Here is a 14061-nt window from a genome sequence, read left to right on the forward strand (position 1 = left end):
GTGTTAGGGTGACCACCTGTCCTGGTTTGTCCATGTTTAGCACTGAGTGTCCCATGTCCCAGGAAACCTTTTAGTTCCAGGTAGACTGTGAGTTTGTCACTCTAGCAGATACATAGCACTGTCAGTAGAACAAATTTTTTTTGCAGTGATAATATATGACCAAAACAGTTGATATATTTTCCTTGTCTATTATAATATAAATTGTTTTAAATTATTAACTCCTTTAAAATATATTTAGAACATTTGGTCACTAAGAATTTAGAGCTTTGTTATTGACAATTATTTAATTAACTTCACTTTAACAAAGAATTAGATTTGTAAACAAAGAAGAAGTTATAACTGAATTTAATTTCATCTTGTGAAATTTTATATTATAAAGTTCTTGAAAGAAGCTTACTAAAGTGAAATATTTTCTAAACTATCTTTTAGCCACTTAATAAATAGCCCTCACGAAGTAAAAAATCTTAAAGTAATATATATGTTCATTTAAATATCCTTAAATTTACTGAACTTTAAGACTGAGATTGCTGACAGTGCATTCAGCTTTATAAATTTGGAGTGTAGAAGGAAATTTTCTGGACTTGGGGTTAGAAACTCAGCATTCAAATCTTACCACCATTACCTACTAACTATAAGAAGCTGAGACTGCTAACTAATCTTTGAGTCTCAAATTAGCCACCAAAATAGGGATAGTAAGACTTGCCTACCTTATTGACGGGTTAATTATGAAAACGACAGAAAACAGAAAATGTATCTAAAAGTGATTTCTAAGCCATAAAATAATATTTGAAATAAAAGTTATATTAAGAAAGTTTTTCCAAGTTATTCCCAGTGGATTAAATAGAAAATAAGCAAACAAACATAATTATAAAGATTCCCTTACATTGCGGGTAAATCAACCTCAGTTCAGCACCTGGATGCTAGACTCTGGGCTGGTCTTATTCTACTTCACAGCACCATCTGCTGGTAGAGTTGAAAAGGTGCAAATTCTGGCCAGTGCCTGATCCAAGATTTGGTTAACAACTCAGATCCTTTCCTGTTTCAATATATGTTTCTATTTCTTAATCCACATTTGGGTTGGCTTTTTACAACATTATATTTAATATGTCCCTATGTATATAAATATTCAGGTTAAATATTCTTTTAAAAATATTTTATTTATTTATTCTTTAGAGAGAGGGGAAGGGAAGGAGAAAGAGGGAAACACCAATGTGTGATTGCTTCTCACATGTCCGCAACTGGGGACCTGGCCTGCCACCCAGGCAGTGCCCTGACTGGGAATCGAACTGGCGACCCTTTGGTTTAGAGGCCTGCGCTTAATCTACTGAGCTACACCAGCCAGGGCAGGTTAAATATTCTTAATTAGATTGTTCAGTCAGCCATTTTCTAGAATATTTGATTAATAAATTCTTTCCCAACCACCTGTAATATGGTGAACTTAAAACCTTTTACTTTAAGAATAATTGTATCATGAGTTGGTAATAGCTAAGTAGCTCCTAGGGATTAATAAACTCCACAAATGGATATGGTTCTGCCTTCAGTATTTTAATGTGAGCCTGGCACATGGCATATGATAATTAATTATGACAAGGATAATGATGATGATGATGATGATATTAAGGGGAATCATAGTAACCATAATGAACTATGGTTTGGCATTGTGCAAAATACATCTGCCTTATCTACTTAAGCTTCACATCTACTCTATGCGGTATATATTATTACTGCCATTATAAATTGGGGGGTGTGGTCAATTGGCTATCTCCATTTCTTCGGAGACAGCTCACTAATCAGTGGTTTGAATTTTCTCTCACATCCAGAAAGAAATGAAGTGAATTCATCATAATTAACTAGACAGTCTTTTCTAGGCTATTGCCAACAAGTCAGAAGGGAATTTGGACTCTTGCTGAGACAATATTACATTTTCTTTCCTAAGACTTTCTACTTAAATTTCAAATCATTTGTGGTCATCTTGTTACTTGTGCCAGCAGACCCGGTAAAAGGCTCATTGACAGAGAGACAGAGTGTCTCCTTATTGTGACCACTGACTCAGAAACGCAAAGGAAGGGGCACCACTGCTTTAGTGTTGATGCCGGTGGTGTGCGCCGCATCACAGAGCTCCAGATCCAAATTTGGAAAGGGTTTCTCTATAACCCTGAAATAATCACTTAGAGTTGGAGAGACCCTCATTTTAGGGGTTTCCAATAATACTGTCGCCTTCTTGGGTGCAAGATAAACATTAGTCGTGCTTTTAACTTCTAATACTGGGCAGGTTCTACAGAGCATCTTCAATGGCAAAGAACAGGTCTGGAGAATTACTCAGAGCCACAGAAAAGCAACTCTCCCACTCTGAAAAGGTTCTGATGTTATAAAATATGAGATTGCTATTTCAGCAGAGAACAAATTCATTACCCAAGAGACATCCTTGCCTTATTTTTTAATTCTGGAAAACATTCAATATTTTCCCATCAAGAATGATTTTAGTTATAAGTTTTTTTATAGATATCTTTTATTAGATTAAGAATGTTTCCTTCCATTGCCAGTCTGCTGAGAGATCTTTTAAAAATCATGAATAGACTTTGCATTTTACAAAAGGAGAGATTTAAAGTTTGCTTTATTCCACATGAAATTAATCTATGCATGTTGTGATATGCACAGTTGCCCCAGAACCATTTCTTGAATAGTCTATCCTCATTCACTATGAAGATTCCTCTGCCTTCTGCAATTCCCATATATGCATAGATGTGTTTCTTGCTTCTTTACTTTATTCTATGGGCTATTGGCCTGTTCTTGCATGAGCGCTATACTTTTAAAAGATTTATTAATTATGCTATTACAGTTGTCCTAATTTTTCCTCCTTTGCCCCCCTCCACTCAGCACCCCCCACGCCCTCAGGCAATCCCCCCACCATTGTTCATGTCCATGGGTCATGGGTGTAACTTCTTTGTCTATTCCATTTCCTATGCTGCACTTTGCATCCACATGGCTATTCTGTAACTACCTATTTGTACCTCTTAATCCCCTCACCTCTCACTCATTCTCCCACAGTGCCTCCCTCCCAACTTTATCTTTAACCTTCGGCATTTCAATTATGACGTGTCTTGGAGTGGGCTTCTTTCTACCCATCTTGTTTGGGACTCTGTGCTTCCTGGATTTGCATGTCTATTTCCTTCACCACATTAGGGAAGTTTTCTTTCATTATTTTTTCAAATAAGTTTCCAGTTTCTTGATCTCTCTCTTCCCTTTCTGGCACTCCTGTGAAATGAATGTTGGATTGCTTAAACTTGTCCCACAGGCTGCTTATACTATCCTCATTTTGGGGGATCATCTTTTCTTCTTGTTATGATTGGTTGTTTTTTGCTTTCTTATGTTCCAAAGCATTGATGTGATTCTCCACTTCATCCACTCTACTGTTGTTTCCCTGTAAATTGTTCTTTCAGTTAGCATATCTCATGTTTCTGACTGGATCATTTTTATGCTGCTGAGGTCCTTACTAAGTTCCTTGAGCATCCTTACAACCAGTGTTTTGAACACTGCATCTGATAGATTGCTTTTCTCCATTTTGTTTAGCTCTTTTTCTGGAGTTTGATCTATTCTTTCATCTGGGCCATATTTCTTTTTCTCCTCATTTTGGCAAACTCCCTGTTTGTCTTAATTTTTCCTAATTTTGTCCTAATTTGTTGCTATGTATTAAGTAGAGATGCCTTGACTCTGTGTCTTGATAGTGTGACCTAATGCAGTAGGTGTCCTGTAGGGTCCAGTGGCGTAGCCTCCCATAAAACCCGAGCTGGGTATTTAAGGTACACCCTCTGTGTGGGCTGAGTACACCCTCCTCTTGTAGTTGAGCCTTGGCTGCTGTTGGCAGATCAATGGGAGGGATTTAACCAGGCCAGTCAGCTGCAAGGATTGGCTATGACCATGTGCTACCAACCTCCACCTTCTGTGGAGATAAGCTGTGCAGGTGCAGCAGGTGGTGGGGCTCCGATGTGGTCTGCAGCTGTCCACTGGGTGTGCTGACCCTGCGGTTTCCCAGGTGGTACAGGCTAAGATCAGTCCCCACTCTGCCTGAGTTATAAAGCAATCTGAGATGGCTGATACTTATGCAAGGTTTGCCGATTTCCAGGTGAAGCCAAGCTGTGAATCTAGGCTGCTAGTCCAGGCCTGGGAGGCCAGCTGTTGCTTGTTTGAGAGGATTTAGGAAGTTGTGAAGCATGAACCAAGACCAGTCATTCATATGGAAAAGCAGCTTGGGTGGGCCTGTAAGTTGGGGTGGGGGACGGAATTTCTGGGGATCTCCAAAGTGGGTCAAACAGTGTTAGTCAGGTCGATGGAATCTTAGATATGGTACCAGTCTGCTGGCTCTGTTGGGGGAGGGCCCAGAAAATGGACAATAGCCTCTGTTCGCCTTGGTGCCAGATGCCTTATCCTTTCCCTGCATGCCACTGGTGTCCCTCAAGCCACCACCCTGGTGCTGGAGCCCAGAGGGAGTGAGTCTGAGTAGGTGAGTCTATTTGTGGGTTCTTTAAGAGAAACTGCTTGGGGCTCCAGCAATTTCTTCCAATGACTCAATGCTTGCTAGTTTTTGCAGCCAGAAGTGTGGGGACTTATCTTCCTGGCTCCAGAACCCTGGGCTGGGTGCTCTATTGTGGGTCCGGGACTCCTCACTCCTGAGATATCCCTCCCAAATTTTTATCCACCACACATGGATGTGGGACCAGCCTGTTCTGTGTTTGTGCCCCTCCTACCAGTCTGGATGGATGTGGTTTCTTTAATTCCATAGTTGTCAGACTTCCATTAATGTGATTTCAGATGGTTCTAAGTGATGATTTTTCTGTATCTTAGGTGTAATTTTGTTGTGGTTGTGCGAAGAGGTGAGCCATGTCTACCTATGCTGCCATCTTGACCGGAAGTCCTAGCACTATACCTTTTTAATAGCACATGCTTTATGTCATGATAAACTCATTGTAAATTGAAAATATCATAAGTTGAAAATGCCTTTAATACACCTAACCTACTGAACACCATAGCTTAGCCCAGTCTACATTAAGCATGGTCAGAACATTTACATTACAATACTGTTGGGCAGTTGTGCTGAATTTCATCTCAAGAGTAATTGCCTTCCTCTTCTTCTCACCAGAAGCAGAAGACAGATGGGCATTTTGTAGACATGATAGGATGTGAAAACACAAAGCACAATATCCTAAACTCCCTGGCAACACAATATCCTGTATAGTATCAGTTGTTTATCCTCATGATCTTGTGGCTGACTCAGAGCTGTGGCTCACTGCCGCTGCCCAGCATCAGAAAAGTATCATACTGCATATGGCTAGCCTGGGAAAAGATCAAAGTTCATAATTCAAAGCTTGTTTTCTACCAAACATGTACCACTTTCATGCTATGGTAAAGTTAAACCATTGTAAGCTGGGTGCAGTCTGTACTATGATTTCATGATGTCTTGGTATTTGGAAATGAATGCCTTTCCATCCTTCCCAAACTTCCCCATTTTCTGCAGAATTGTTGTGGCTATCTGTTCCAGTGCACTTCACTCGTCATTTTAAAATCAGCTTATCATCTTTCATAGAAATCTCTGTGGGGATTTTATGAAAATTTCATTGCATTTATAGATTAACTTAGAGAAAATTGACATGGTTGCTACATCAAGGCTTCCCATCTATGAACATGGTTTATTGCTCTATTTGCTTATCTTTTATTGATTACTTTCAGTAAAATTTTATTATTTTATGTTCAGAAGTCCTATATCTTTTTCTCTAGGTATCTTTTATGTTGCTACTTTATTATTTTTAACATTATATTTTTATTTGTTGTTATTGGTGTATAGGAAAACAATGTTTTTCTCTTACTATGTTGAAGAATTAACTAGAGAGTTTTGGAATTTCTGATATGGTAATATCAGAATCATATATTTTAGAAATAATAATTATTGTCTCTGATTCTTATAACTAGTGTTACATACTGTCATAGTAGATAAAAGTTGATGTAGTGGCATTCTTGTTTCCTTTCTGACTTTAAAGGAGTGCTTTTAGTGTCCAGAAAATGTCCAGCCATTGTTAATACAATGAGAATGGTTTGCATGACATCAATGTAACTTGGCAGCCAAGGAAAGTAGACTGGAATGTGCATGCATGAACAATGAGACATCACCATACTAGTCAGTGGGGGCAGTAGACACCGTTGAGTGAGCATGTGTACTGTGGGGCCATCACATTCAAAATGACTGAGAACAACAACGAATCTGAATCAAATTTTGGATTAAGCTTGAACATCCCTCCATGGAAACTATTCAGATGATTCAGAAGGCTGAAGCTATGGGCAATGGGTGATTGGCAGCTCCATTACAACAATGCACCCATTCATGCATCACATCCCATGCAGAGTTTTTGGCAACACATCAAATCACCCAGGTGACTCAGCCCCCTTGCAGCCCAGATATGGTGCCCTGTGACTTCTGGTTTTTTCGCAAAACTAAAATCACCTTTGAAAGGTGAGAGATGTCCGACCATTGATAAGATTCAGGAAAATATGATGGGGCAGCTGATGGCAATTGGGATAACTGTGTGAGGTCCCAAGGTGCCTACTTTGAAGGGGACTGAGGAGTCATTGTCCTGTGTACAATGTTTCTTGTATCTTGTATGTTCTCCAATAAATGTCTCTATTTTTCATATTACATGGCTGGATATTTTCTGGACAGGTCCCCATATATAGTGGCGAAACATTAGAAGTGTATAATAAATATGCTTCTAATCAGTTTAAGACATTTTCCAAAATTTCTAGTTTGTACATTTTTTTTTCATTAATGGGTACTGAATTTTATGAGACGTTTACTGATCACATGACCTTTTCCCCCTTTAGTTTTCACTGTGGGGAATTCTGTTTGAATAGTAACCTATCCTTGCATTCCTGGGGTAAATTCAACTTAGTCATTATGAATTTTATAAAAATTCATATATAATAACTTCTCCCTCATACCATACTGGAAAAATTATATGAATTAAAACAGGATAAGACAATTTCTCTGTATCTAGTACAGAGAAATCACTCAACAAATGTATACTATTTTTTTTCTTTAAGCATTGCAAGAGCCATTTTGCTAAAATTTTTATTTGTGATTTGTGTATCTATGTTTACAATTGAGATCTGTCTGTATTTTCCTTTCTTATATTGTTCTCATCTGGTAGTGATATATGGTTATAACCAGCCCTGTAGAATTAGCTTGAGAATGTACTTCTTTTTAATTATTTGAAGAAGTTTACATAAGATTACAATTATTTTTTGTATATTTTGTGTATAAAACTAAATGGGACAGTTTTTGTTTTTGTTTTTATTTAGTGGGTTGATCTAAAAATACCAATTCGATTGCCTCATTTGATAGAGAAATGTTCAGGTTTTCTATCTCCTTAGCTCTCAAGCACAAATCAAGACAACACTCTGCTAATGCCTTTAATCCTTTCTGCAAAAGGAAGAACCTTGCACAATTTCCTTGTTATTAGAAGGGTTCAGAGAATATAAAACAGATAAATAAAGTCTAAACAAAATGAATAAAATAAATATGTTTATATATAATATAAAACTAAACACATTGGGGATTCAAGCATTGCTTGGGTAACTGAGCTAAATCATATTTAATGTCCCAACCTAAGATTTGACACTTCTATAATTCTAGCCTTGTTAAAACTCAGATCAAACTAAGCAAAGTATAAACTTTAACATTTTCTGTAGAAGTAGAAAAATGGACGAATGAGGATTCAGATAATTCAAGTTGAGGAGGGGGGAAAACTGTAGGTAAAGAAAAAAGAAATCTTTCTGGTGTCTTCTAAGGCTGTTTGGCAGGATATGTCAATGACACAAATTTCCAGAGCAAAACTCTTACTACTCAGAGATAGCAAGATCACTGCTGCTTTGAAGCTCAAAGTTTGACGTGCTCATGTGATTGACTGTGAAGTTTTACAGACATATCTGCCTTACAAATCTAAACCCTGAAATACGTAGCCCTAACCTTTTAGGTCAAATTGTCATTTATTTTATGGTAATTTTCATTGTGCCAGATTAAATAAACCAAATCATTTGTTTATTTCAAATGCTTGAAGTGAATTAAGAAAGTGTATTTTGCATTTCAAAAGATTTCTTTGTCATTGAAAGTGCATTTCAAAAAAAAAAAAAGTCCCAAATACATGACCTAAGTTTTTGGCAGCTACAAAGAGACAATTCATTTTTTTTCATATATCAGTTACTTACGAGTCTAACTACCATGGATTTAAAATGTGTGGTGTGTATAAGTGTTTGTAATTCCTATAAAATTTGTTCCAAATATGTAGCCAAAGTGGTGAAAAAAAAACATAATTGTTTTTCCAGACTTTTAGCAAGTTTAATATGTATAAAGTGAAATTAGCAATTCAACCCTGTAGCCAAGAGAATGACACTGACTAGTAATATTGATGACAAATCTTTCCAGGGGAGCACAGGGAGAGTGATAAACTTCTGCTGTCATGGCTGGGGTTCAGACATATCTGGGCATCTGGCAGACAATTGGGGTGGCTGGTCAGTTGTCTGGGGGCTGGGAGTGGGGGACTCTTCTTGGCAATGTCTGGTACAATAAACAGAACCTCAGTCCTTGGCAGGCCACAGGCATATTGAGAACTGGAGGACGAATTCCTCTCTAGCCCGACTCTTGGGTCGATAGTGAAGCCCAGGGAAGAGGCAATTTTAGAAAACATAGAACTGTCTATTGACCACAAACTTGGTAACACATTCTGGCACCGAGAGCAAGCAACCCTGTTCTGGGGTGTCTCTACCAAAATGGAACACTAAGGAGAAATCCAGGTGTTCTCCCTGACCCTGCCACATGGGATTAGTGGACTGAGGACTGGTGGCTCCTGATCTTCAAGTGGAGCAGCACAAGGGCAGAAGTGGGTAGTGTGGAGTGGGGTCTGCTCCTGGGACCTTGGTGGTAGTTGCAGCCACAGAGTTGGCTGGGCCCAGGGTGGCGGAAGGAGACATCACCACAGCATGCCATACTGGGAAGCCCGGAAAGAACAGCAGCATAGGCGTGTGGACTGGCCTGGACATCTCAGGAGGAGAGCACATGTAGGACTCCCTTGGGGATGCCAAGAAATACTTTTTGTCCAGGAGCACTTTACTGGGTGCTCCCAGCCAAATAGTTTGGCTGATGTTCGACTCAAGCATGTGGGGAGGGGTGTTAGTAAAATGTGGGCCTGAGACTCAGTTTTATTGATGAGCACCTCAAACACTTCAGTGCATATTAAATACTATACTTTTTTCTCATCTCAAATCCAAAAAAACATGGTTTTTGATTTGAAACCAAAGGAAAAACCCAAGACAAAGATAGTATTTTGAGTGGACTAACTTGTTTTCTTTCATGCAAATGTAAAACAGTTAACAGAGGGTAACTGTTCGCTCCTGATTTGAGTTTTTAGGATAGTATTTCATGCAATTACAAATCAGTCCCCAATCATGTTCACATTTATGAAGACTTTACACAGTTTCCTGCTTTCGGAAACCAGAGGAAGAAGAGGTTTTCCATCAGCCATCAACAGCAGAGGGGCACTTTTCACTCAGTGCAGACAGACAGGCTCACCATAGTCAGTCCACGAACAAGGTGACGAGAAGCATGGAAAACACAGTTCTCCAAACTGGGAGATGTAGAGTGAGAGGGAAGCTTACAAATTACCCAATGAATCCAAATAAGTCATCTGCCCAGTGAAAAGATGCAGACTCAACCAGCCCAAGTAATGTACCTCACCTACGTTCACAATTTAGCTAGTCGTAAAGCAGAGAATCGAAGGTACCCCTCAATACTCTAGGTCTCACTTTCCACAAACTGAAAATACTTTGAAACGACTCCTAAAACATTTCCCCACGCTCAGCCCTCACACCATACCTTGGAGTATGCTCTTGACTATCACCTCTGTGTGGTCAGCCAGGAGCTCTGCCTCGGTGATTGCAGCCAGGGACAGGTAGTTGGACATATTCCTGCAGAGTTCCTTGTTGCCTCTGTGGAGGAACTTCACTGCGATGGGGATGGCTAATGCCATCACCGGGGGCCGGTTGTAATTCTGAGGAAATGCGAGAAAACAACATATAGTTAGTGACTCATTATTCATTCATTTATTTACTCAGCAAAAAAAAATATTTCTTGAGCTAAGTTCTCAAAGTGCAGCTGTGAAAACAAAGGCTTTGCCCTGTTTTCACTGTATTTGGGAACTCTTGTTTTTATCAGGGAGACTGAGAGCCATGAAAGGCAAAGTTCAGGGTACTAATGGAGCAAAGAAGGAGCACCTAATCCAGCCTTGGAGGGGCTGTCAAGAAAGACTTCACGGAGGAGGTGATGTCTTGGTTGTGACTTAGTGGATGAATAGGAGATGGCTGGGTAATGGGAAGAAAAAGAGTGGACAGAAGGAAAAGCACATGTGGAGACGTAGAGGAGAGAGAGAGTGTGTGCATCTGGGGAACTGGGAACCGTTCAGTACAGATGGGGTGTGATGCATGCAGAGAAACTTGGGTGCGGAAGTAAGAGAAGGGGCTGGAGAGGTAAATGGGGGTGTAATTATGAACGGTCTGGTGTGTCACGCTAAGCAGTTTGGATTTGATTATTAGGGTGATCAGGAGTCATTGATGAGAAAAATAACATCAGACTTATACTTGAGAAAACAACCCAAGGAATGCTGAAGAAATTGCTTTCTGGCTATCTTAAAAACTAAAGTGTCAGCTCATGAGATTCAGAAGAAAAAAACAAAGGAACATAAGCAAGGGAATTTTGGATTCTAAAATAATTCAGTTTTTGATTTACTTTGTGACTGAACATCAATATCTTATGTATAAAATAATGCTATCAGCATTTAAGTACCTTATTTGGGAATAATATTGGAAAAATACAAATTGTTTTCTTAAAAGTGAATGGTATATTTTCACTACCATAAACTTTCTTTAAAAAAGTATTTATTTCTAGAGAGAGGGGAAGGGAAGGAAAAAGAGAGGGAGAGAAACATCAGTGTGTGGCTACCTCTCATGCATACTCTACTGGGGACCTGCCTCACAACCCAGGCATGTGCCCTGAATGGGAATTAAACTGGCAACCCTTTGGTTTGCAGGCCGGTGCTCAATCCACTGAGCTACACCAGCCAGGGACCATCCACTCCAGCCCTGACTGAATATAAAGAAAACTTGCACAGTGCACAGCATGTTCAGGAAGCTTTTTTATTACATTAGAAATAAAAAGTAGTTATTTTTCTCTAACTGTTCATGTAAAAAGTACTTATATCTTCCCACTTTAAATTATCCCCTCTAAAACCTCCCACAATTCTACGTTTTTGGTTGGTGTTCAGTAAATATTTGTTTAATTAAATAACTAATGGAAAACATGTAAGTCTATTGTTATAGCTGTCAGTGGGAACATAATATGGTAGGAAAGGAGGCGAGGGTGGAGGATCCCACTGGCTCTTCTCCCTCTCACTGGTATCATCCAGTGACACGATGGCCCAGTAAGTCTAACGCCCCAGTGCCATTCATTTTCAGGGCCAGTTGATGGAGCAGGTGAGTTGTTACACACTCTTTAGCAGATTCCAACTTCCATAGCCATCATCTCAGGTACTTCTCACAAAGACGTTTCTGCTCCTGACTTAAAGGGTGGTTAAATCACTCAGACATTGTCCAGAGAATCACATTTCCCGGTCCAAATGATGGGTTCAAGGATGGACAAATTATCCAATTATAATTAAAGAGCTATTACAGGGCTCTGTGAAAGAGATTCTGTTTTCCGATGGATTCAAAGCATTGAGAATGGAAGCTTGAGTAGCTGCCACCATCTCATGACCTCACAAGGACAGAATTTATTTGAGATTCAAGGCAATATTGATCTATATGAGAGATAAGTTTAGAAAAACTGGGTTTGGGTGAGATCATTTGAATTCCATGCATGAAGCTGTGCCTGAGGCCAACTCAACCCCTAAATTGTTTTAGGTGAGCCAGGTAAGTCTCTAATACTTAAAGTTTTTATTTCCTCCCAGCCCCTAGAAACAAAAACAGATAAACTCTGATAAACCCTTAATCCATTCCTGCAGTTTCACTCATGTTTAGGACTCAACAGTCAACCTGACTTCTGAGCAGAGAAAATAGATATTCCACAACCTAATCTGACATCGAACCATTAAGTCAGCCATATTGAAAGTTCTGACCCTATTCCTTGGTGACAAATCATGCTTATATAGCAGTTTCACTTACTGGTTTCTGCCTTAACTTCTTAGAGTTCCTAACACTATAAAACTATCAAAAAGGCCAAGGCCTGCCGCCTTACTTCTCTAATACTAGGCTGTGCCTTTATCTCCCCTCTCAGTGAATTTAACTGGGGCTTCATTGGACTAGACAATTATTGATACGATGAACTGTGGGACTCCCTGAGAGGCTGGCTGTGCCCCTCCCCTCACTTCAGCTTTGGAAGTCTGAGCATGTGCTTGGTCAGCCACCCAGAATCCTTTGGGTCCACTGAAGCTAACGTACACCAACAGATTTCCAAAAGGCTGGTGGACAATCAGTCATGCCAATCTACTCATCCACAGTCAGGGTATTTTCCAGGTCACAGCTGGGTATCCCTTTCACATTATTAGGATATCAGGAACCAGATTACTAACCAGAATCTCTACTCACGAGCTCAAGATCTGATCGGAGCAAAGGAGAATCCTGTGAGGCATTCCATCTGTGCCATGTGAAACCTAACCAAAATAACACTCCTGTACGATAACCAAATCACCACCTCTAGTGACCGGAACTTCATCAGATTCAGTCTCTACCTGCTAGGCAGAGCTGGATAAATGTGCCAAAATAATGACTCCATGGTGAGCATCATCTTTTTGTTGATTTACTCTTCAGACACATAGGCTTTAGGAAGGCCAATTCATGTGTCCATTTTCTCTATTATAATCATATTCTACCCCTGCTCCCTTGAGGTTCTATTCATATTACCTCACATAGAGCATTAGATGTTTTCCAACCCCCTTAGTCCTACCTGTACAATTTCTTGGGTTGTTCCCAGAGACAGCCAATTTCTCCATTATGTGTAGACTTTTGCAAATTTAACTTTTAGATGACACATTTTTGTTCCAGTGATAGCAGGTCAAATATCCTCATTTCGAGAATATAGAACACAATCAAACAGTTCTTCTCAGAGCTCCTCAGAGCTTCCAATGAACTGCCGGCCCGTGTTTATTTTATCTCCCCTGAGTCCTTGGCCGAGAACAACTTGCAGCTAGAGAGGTACACAGCTTCCATTAGAGGTCTATGTCTTCAAGCACATCTACCTGTAACTTGCTAGGAAACCACAGGTAATGGCATTGGGAAGTACAACTTAGGTGTTTACAACTAATTGTGGACATAGGCAGGCACAGTGAAAGGTCAGTGGAATTCAGTATTCCCAGCAACTAATGTTTTTGCACTTTGGACACGAACTAACACTTGCCAGCAACAATGAAATAACGGGCTGTCTTAGCCAATTTGATCATGTTCTGTTTCCACAGTTCTAGATGTTCTTGAGAAAAAAAGCAGGCAGTTATTAATGTCTGTAAAGTATGGTTCCAAGGGAAACATATAAAATCCCCTAAAAAATGTATAATGTCATTATGGGGGAAAAAAACTTTAACACACTTAATTTTTCTGTTTTCCTCCCACAAAGGCCATCTAAAAATCTCTTAAATGACAGGAGAAGTGAAACATTATGCAAAGAGCAAGCAGTTCATATAAACACTAAGGAATTGCGACCCAAGGCTCACACAACCTCTAAACAGTGTCTAGACAATTCCTAGTGTGTCAAGAAGTCATGGGCACCGCTGACAGCAACAGGATGTGAGTAAGGGGCTGGGAGGCCAAGATAAGGCTGGACAGACATGGGCCCTGGGACCCAATAGGCACTATACAACCTCCTTTGCTCTCAAGTGAAGTGAAAGGAGTCACTAATGCAGTAGATCTGAGGCCCATGCAACTGTTTTACCACTAGGATTCTTTAGATCATGGGAATGCTGATGGTACACATGCCAA

The 14061-nt window shown here is 39.8% G+C and overlaps 1 protein-coding gene across 3 annotated transcripts in view; it reads right to left on the reverse strand.

Annotated features, from left to right (window-relative positions):
* The window catches only part of VEPH1 (ventricular zone expressed PH domain containing 1), a 200510-nt gene that overhangs the window by 156412 nt on the left and 30037 nt on the right, over positions 1–14061 (reverse strand). For all 3 annotated transcript variants that reach the window (XM_036017603.1, XM_028505107.2, XM_036017602.1), the window contains one exon: positions 9917–10091. In XM_036017603.1, the coding sequence (XP_035873496.1) occupies positions 9917–10091 (175 nt within the window). The remainder of the gene's footprint in view (positions 1–9916; positions 10092–14061) is intronic.

This window comes from Phyllostomus discolor, chromosome 2, assembly GCF_004126475.2.
Source record: "Phyllostomus discolor isolate MPI-MPIP mPhyDis1 chromosome 2, mPhyDis1.pri.v3, whole genome shotgun sequence".
Taxonomy (NCBI): Eukaryota; Metazoa; Chordata; class Mammalia; order Chiroptera; family Phyllostomidae; genus Phyllostomus; species Phyllostomus discolor.